At 50.3% G+C, this 7785-nt stretch overlaps 2 protein-coding genes across 2 annotated transcripts; one reads left to right on the forward strand and one right to left on the reverse strand.

Annotated features, from left to right (window-relative positions):
• The first annotated feature begins 2428 nt into the window (after positions 1–2428).
• Positions 2429–4618, forward strand: LOC125124416 (macrophage-expressed gene 1 protein-like). The gene has a single exon (XM_047774526.1). It carries the CDS (start codon positions 2429–2431, stop codon positions 4616–4618), a length of 2190 nt encoding a protein of 729 aa, XP_047630482.1.
• A 1730-nt stretch (positions 4619–6348) lies between these two features.
• LOC125123966 (glutaredoxin-1-like) lies at positions 6349–6889 on the reverse strand. Its single transcript, XM_047774140.1, has one exon. The coding sequence runs from the start codon at positions 6782–6784 to the stop codon at positions 6464–6466; it is 321 nt and encodes a 106-aa protein (XP_047630096.1). The 5' UTR covers positions 6785–6889; the 3' UTR covers positions 6349–6463.
• Between the last annotated feature and the right edge of the window lie 896 nt (positions 6890–7785).

The raw sequence follows: 7785 nt of genomic DNA on the forward strand, positions 1-7785 counted from the left end.
AGGCCAGGGATCGAACCTGAGTCCTCATGGATACTAACTAGATGGAGTTGTTGCAGCTGAGCCACAATGGGAACTTCCTAGTGACACTTTTTTTTGGTTTTTTTGTGGGGTTTTTTTGGCCTTTTTCTTGGGCTGCTCTCGAGACATATGGAGATTCCCAGGCTAGGGGTTGAATCGGAGCTGTAGCCACCGGCCTACACCACAGCCACAGCAACATGGGATCCGAGCCCCATTTGCAACCTACACCACAGCTCACGGCAACGCCAGATCCTTAACCCACTGAGCAAGGCCAGGGATCGAACCCACAACCTCATGGTTCCTAGTTGGATTCGTTAACCACTGAGCCACAACGGGAACTCCCCCAGTGACACTTTTTGATTCACGAATGCAAACATAAAGATCGGAGGGAACCACATGGTGGTAGAAAGAGCACTAGGCTTTGGATTCAGACCAACTTGGGTGCAAACTCAGACCATGGACAAGTCACTTAACCCATTTCTTTCTTTCTTTTTTTTTTTTAAAGGTAACAACTTATATTTTACCTTTGCATGGAAACACTTTGACAGAAAATTTCAATTCAGACAAAGAAGGGTGGGCAGAGTGTTGATATTGTGTGAGGTGCAAAACGGTGCCTGACTAAAATGTTCAAGACAAGGACCAAGTTTCACTGAATGAACAAGCTATTTATTTTTTTGGCCACGCATGTGGAAGTTCCTGGGCCAGGGATCAAACCCACGCCACAGCGGTGCCCCAAGCTACAGAAGCAACAATTCAGGATCCTTAACCTGCAGCACCACCAGGGAACTCCATGAGCACACGATTTTGTGCCAGGCAATTTGCTGGGCGTTTTACCTCCAATAGCTCAAGCCTGAGGAGCTTTGTATTGCTTTCATCCATCGTGTATCAGATGAGCAAAGCGGGACTCAGGGAAGAGAGTAATGCTGGTGGGAAAGCTCAACTGAGGAAATGACAGAGCCCAGGCTCCATTTCAGATCTTGAGAAGTAGTCAAGGCCAATACCCATTTCTCTGGAGTGTCAGAACTTCCCTACATGATGGGAAGAAAAGACCAACCACACTGCTGCAAACAGGTGTAACCAGGAGTGATACCTCCCTGTTAGGCAATCCCATACGCCCTTTCCAGGAGCTTCTTTAACTGCAAAAGCCCCAGGAGAGACAGAAATCAAGAAGCCCCTGACACTGAAGAGGAAGAAGCCCCAAGCTCAGATCCATGGATGGAAAGTGTGCTTTGGCCTCGGATGAACCTGGATTCAAATGTTGGTTCCACTATCTACCTACCTGTGACCATGGGTACTTTACCAGACTTCTCTGGACCTGTTTCCTACTGTGTAGGAAGAAACCAAGGAGAGGTTACAATAGAATTATAAAGCACTAGCCCAGGGTAAGAGCAGCTGCTGATCTCAAGGGGAGAAAAGCCCTGGAGAGCTCTAAGCAGATGGAATAGGAGCAGAAAAATTCTTGGGCCCCAGACTGTCTGTGGAGTGTGTGACGCCCCCTTAAGTTCTGTCCTGACCATATGCCAAGGCTCTGGAGCACCGGCACTGCCAACCCTGTTTTATTTATTTACTTATTTATTTTAGAGCTGCCCTAAGCCTGCCCTTGTCCAGAAAGGGGCTCTTTTCTGGAATATCTGCTGAAGGCCCACAAAGACATCAGCCAGGAGTGAATGCGACCTCCAGCCACAGTGTCTGCCAGCTGACTGGTCAACCAGGGAGAGACCCAGTTTCCCTGGGCTATTTTCTCACCCAGCCTGAGCTTGAAACTTACATAACAGGACCCTACTGCATCCTGTGGCCAGGACCCAAGGAGGGACTAAAACACCAGGTTTTCAGTAGAGAAGTTTTGATTTTTTTTTTTTTTTTGGTCTTTTTAGGGCCACACCTGCTGCTGCATATGGAAGTTCCCAGGCTAGGAGTGGAATCAGAGCTGCAGCTGCCAGGCTGTACCACAGCCATGACAACACAGGAACTGAGCCACATCTGCAACCTACACCACAGCTTGCAGCCACACCAGATTCTTAACCCACTAAGCAAGGCCAGAGATCAAACCCAAATCCTCATGGACACTAGTCCAGTTCTTGATCCCACTGAGCCACAATGGGAATTCCCTTGATGAATTCAAGAGAGCCTTGGGGCGATGACTTCTTCAGCAGTTTAATGACCCCCTTCCCTGACCCAAAGCTTGGAATCAGTTTCATTCCCCTTGTTCTTCTGATAAGAGATCTACTTTCCCTTCTGTCCTCTAAAGATCTCTAAGAGAGGAGCCTGAAAAGGGGCTGTTTCTTGGGGAGGGGCCTGAGGTGGGCCGAGTCCCTGACTAGAGGCTCTGGGCATATTTAGCTCCCAAGCCAGGGACTTCTCCAAAGGGACCCCAAGACCGGAGGAGCACAGGCGAAGCTCTTCTCCAGCCATGGCCCTGTTCCTTGCGCCCCTGCTGGTTTTCCTCTTGGCCGCACACAGTGGCATGGGCGAACAGGGAGTGCACGGCTTCCAAGGCTGCAAGCAGATGTTGAATGTGTCAGTGCTGGGCGCCCTGCCAGGAGCTGGCTGGGACAACCTGCGCAACGTGGAGCTGGAGCTGGTGCTGAAGCGAGACTATTCGCAATGCCTCAGCTCCGAGGACGGCGAGTACCTCATCCCCGACCAGATGAGTGTGGTGCCGCGGCGGGAGAGTGTCGTGGAGTCCCGCGCAGAACTCATTGACAACTGGGTCAACTACACCGACATCTGGGCTACCTCCATCAACGCGGAGGTCTCCTTCCTCTCCAAAATCAATGGGAAGTTCTCCACGGACTGCCAGAAGGTCAAGAAGTACAACCTGGAGCACAAGACGGTCACAGTACGGGTGCAGATCCGCCACCACATCTACTCTGTGAAGGCCGACGAGAGTCCCGACTTCCACCCCGCCTTTCTGCAGCATCTGCTGACCCTCAGCGAATACCTGGAGAACAACCAGACCCACGAGGCCGAGTACCTGGCGGATATGATAGTGTTCAGGTTCGGTACGCACGTCCTCACTGATGTGGAAGCCGGAGCTACCTTGGTGCAGGAGGACCAGGTGAGGAGGGAGCTGGTGGAGGGGATAACCCAAAACAAGATCAACATCACCCTTGCTGCCTCGGCCTTGTTTTTCAAAAAGGTCAACTTTGCAGCAGAAGTCTCCTGGCAGAAGCAGAACCAGCTCCTGCAGGACTATGTGCGGGGCACGGTGGCCTCCAAGATTCACAGCCACGGCGGCGTGCCCTTCTACCCCGGCATTACCCTGCAGAAATGGCAGGAGAGCATTGGCAACCGGCTGGTGGCCATCGGCAGATCGGGCCTGCCTCTGCCGGAGCTGCTCCTGCCTGAATCGCTGCCCCAACTCCCGGCGCCCGCCGTGCGACGCCTGGCGGCCGCCGTGCAAAACGCCATCAAGCGCTACTACGCGGTCAACACGCATCCGGGATGCTTGAAGCTCGGGGAGCCCGGCTTTGACCCCCAGGCCAATGTAGACGACGGCTCGTGCAAAAGCAGCCACCGTGCCAATTTCCGCTTCGGCGGCGTCTTCCAGGAGTGCCAGGTGGTGTCCGGGAAGGATGCCAAGGACCTCTGCCAGCCCTATCGCATCTCAAACCCGCTCACCGGCAAAGCCTCTTGCCCGGCCAATTACACAGCCAGCGCCCTGAGCAGCCAGCTGAAGACGTGGAGCGAGGTCCGTCCTGAGTGCAAGAAGCAGTGCAACAGGTGCTGGCTCTTCTTCCAGTGCTGCCATACCGTGTGCTCCAACCGCGAGTATCGCAAGGCGGTGCGCCTGAATGCCTCGTGGTGCTGGGCCTCGGGGGCCTCCCGGCCCACCACTGCCGGCTTCCTCTTTGGGGGCCTCTATAGCCCTGGCCACCCAAACCCCCTCACCAGAGCCCAGACCTGTCCTTCCTCCTACTACCCACTGACCCTCTTTGGTGAACTCAAGGTATGTGTCAGCAGCGACTCGGAGCTGGGCGCTGCCCCGGCAGTCCCATTTGGGGGGTTCTTCAGCTGCCAGGTGGGCAACCCCTTGGCCGGCCTTCTGAAGAATCAGAGTCCCGGGCTCCTGAAGGAGGTGTTCTACCAAGAAAGCTCTACGAAGTACCCCATGAAATGCCCAGCAGGGTACAGCCAACACCAGGCTTACCTCTTCAATGGCTGCCAAGTCCTCTACTGCCTCCCGGCTGGGACCCTCTTAAGCCAGCAGCTGGCAGCTGTGCGCTTGCCACCCTTCATTCCCCGCCCCCTCCTGCTCAACAGAACCAGGGCCGTCTCGTCTTCTGTCGCAGTTGACTCCAGTGGTCAGCAGATTTGGGTGAGGCTGCAAGGCTCTAACCATTGGCAGCAGACCAGTGTCAGAGACCTGTCCCTGTCAACCAAATTCTCAAGCCAGCCTAGCTCGGGGTCCAGCTTTGGGACCATTTTTGGCTCCTGGATGGCCGCCATGGTGGCTGTGGCGGCTCTTGCCCTGGGGGTAAGCTATGGTTTCAGGTACTACAAGAAAAGGGGCTGCAGGAGACCACAGGAGGGCATCTTCACAGAGGGACAGAAGGACTATGGGGCCACAGAAGCCACCACAGAGCCCCACTCGGTTTGAATGCACAGACAATGCCAAGAATTCTGCCTAGATGTTAAACTAGCCAAACAGGACTGCTGCATCATGACTAGTTAGAATGTTAGCCCAGTCTGTTTCTTCTACTGCCTAGAGAAAAAGATGTAAAATGCCTAACCGTACAATTGGCCCTGCTTTCTGAAGGTACCAGGATTAAACGGTGCTTGCTCAAGCCCTCCTGCAAATCACCTAACACAAGCTCAAGCCCTGTAACAGTCTCTTTCCCTAACACCCTCTTGCTGAGAGGCCCCCATTCTCCTTGGAGTGTTCCCACTGCTGCAAAGTACAAATAAACCCAGTTTTGTTCAAATACAGGTGTATCTCTGGTGTTCTTTGGCTTTGGGGGAAGAGGCAGAAATGTCAACAGGGAAGACAAAGTTAGCATTGACTCCAGACCATATTATGTAGCTTTGAGGTAGGAATTTTTTTCAATTGTTAGAAAATGCATTCTATCAATTCATTTTCCTGGAATCATCACCTTAAACTCCAAAAGTTCTCTCTTCAGCCTTGGTCTAAATCAGAGGTTTTGTTTTCACAGAGGGCTTAACCTACTTGTGGATGGTGAAATGAAGTAGGCTGTGATCAGCAATTTTTTTATTTTTTATTTTTATTTTTTGTGGGTACTTCTTTTTTAGGGAAGAAATCAACCATTTTCAGACTAGAGACTGCAGAAGGGAACTAACTTGATCCTGCAATTCTAGAACAAACTGCATGATAAGGGATTCTTAAGTTTTCACAGAGTGGGGTGGCGGGGGAGGGGGGAAGGAGAGAACATCATTTAAACAGTGTTTCCCAAATTTGGATGCCCCGACAACCATCTTACATAGCAGAGGGTTACCGCGTGACTGCAGAACCTGCTGTTGTACTTCTGACACCTGTAGCAGCAAGTAAAGACCAGCCATGCTTCACCTTTCATGGGGCATCCCTCACATTGGGTGCTCAGACCCTTCACACCATTGTTGAACATTTTCTATGACACCTGTGAGTTGTCAAGGTTCAGGACACTGGGTCACAGCAGTGACTCTCAAAGTGGGGTGGGGTGGGGTGTGGATGGTGGCCAGGGAGACACATGAAGTGTGAAAAAGCACATTCCAATTACCTATTGACTTTATTATACAAAATTCTATCATGTTAAACTCAACAAAATAATTTCTGGGCAGTAGCAGAAACCCAACTAGAGATTCATCCAAGGGGGCCTGGGAAAAACTTGCCTGAGAAACACTGGCGTAGAGGTAGGGGTAGAGGTAGAAGAATCCCAGCACACACAGAACACTTAAGAACATGTGCTAGGAGTTCTCGTTGTGGCTCATCGGAAATGAATCCGACTAGTATCCATGAGGATGCCGGCTCGATCCCTGGCCTTGCTCAGTAGGTTAAGGATCCGGCCTTGCTGTGGTTGTGGCGGCTGCAGCTCCAATTCTACCCCTAGCCTGGGAATTTCCATAAGCCACAGGTACAGCCCTAAAAAGAAAAAAAAAAAAATCATGTGTCAAATGTATAAGGAACTTTACTTGGGATCAATGAGTGACTCCTAAGCTGTAACTTGTCATGGTCTTTTGGACCCAAAGGGCCAATCCACAAGAAACCCAAGATATCCATCAGACTTCTTAGACCTGTTTGGGGCAAGTTGATCTACTTTTAATATGGAGTCAGAAGAAAAATCCGGTTTTGCCCCCCCCCCAATTCTCCCCCCCAATCATTTGGGTTAACACGTTTCAGAATTTTAAGTAAACAGTTGCTGCAACTGGGTGAAGGTAGCCCCAGGGTCCAGCCACCAGGAAGAGCTGTCATCATCTGCAGTGCCATATCAGCTTGGGGTCTGCTCTGTAATTATTTCAAAGCTCCAATTTGCTTCAGGTGAGTCAACAGCTCCCCTCTCTCATGCATGCTTACAAGATCGGTGCATCCACCTATACATTCTTCACCCATAAAGACCCAAAGTGCTGTTCTGGCTCCCATGAGATGATGCAGATAAACTTGAATCTTGTTGGTGTCACTGGTGGCAGTGATATCAACAAATTCTAGAAGCCCTTCTTTGAAGGGCAATTGGCTGAGGAGCTTCTGGGTCCTTCTGCAGTAGGGGCAGGTGGGCTCGATGAACACTGCCACCTTCCCAGGCTGGATTCTGCTGTTCACAAATGCTTGAGCCATGCTGACAGGTGGCTGCCTCCCGGGAGGAAACCTCAATTGCAGGTATTGCTCGGGTGTAAAACCTGATCAGCAATTTTTTAAAATGAAAATAGTGTGCATCGCATGAAACAACTATAGAAATTATTTTATAGAAATTATTTTGATCATATGAAATTGCCCATATCCAATAATTTCTGACTCATAAAAAAATGGCAGTTTTGTGTGGTTTAAATTTATGTATTTATTTGACTTTTTAATTTAATTTTTTTTTTTAATTTAGGACCACACCCATGGCAGGCATATAGAAATTCCCAGGCTAGGGGTCAAATCAGAGCTACAGCTGCTGGCCTACACCACAGCCGCAGCAACACCAGATCCTAGCTGTGCCTTCCACCTACACCGAAGCTCATGGCAACACTGGATCCTTAACCCACAGAGTGAGGCTAGAGATCGAACCTGCATCCTCATGGATATTAACTGAGTTCATTTCCACTGAGCCACAGTGAGAACTCCCGGTTTAAATTTAAATATACACATGCACTAGGTTATAGTATAAAATGTGATACAAACTATGATCACAGTGATAATATTTGAAAGCCAAGGGCAAACGCTTCCATTTCACTCCATGTTCCATGATGCTTAGCTTAGGAAAACAGAGTCCTCATCCCCAGCGGAAGAGTTTTCCCCTTCAAGGTCCTGTTTCAGTCAAGAATTTTACAGAATAAATTTTTTTCTCTAACTCAGGACAGCAGTCTCTTGAGGACAGGCTTCCATTTGGCAATGTTCTTGGAACATAAACCTCATCACAGTTTAAGCCCAGAGTGTGGGTTTGTCGTTGTCACAAAGACTGAGGGTGACCATTAAACCCTAACCACAGGGACCCACAGGCGATGCAGGACCTCGTCTAAACGAACCCTTCATATGTGAATTTTAGAGCCAATTCTGAAGGTACATGGGGCGAGCCCAGGTAGCCAGGAAGTATGGTCCCCAGGGGGGTCTTCCATGACCTGAGGGACCTAAGT

The sequence above is a fragment of the Phacochoerus africanus genome, chromosome 4 (genome assembly GCF_016906955.1).
Source record: "Phacochoerus africanus isolate WHEZ1 chromosome 4, ROS_Pafr_v1, whole genome shotgun sequence".
NCBI lineage: Eukaryota > Metazoa > Chordata > Mammalia > Artiodactyla > Suidae > Phacochoerus > Phacochoerus africanus.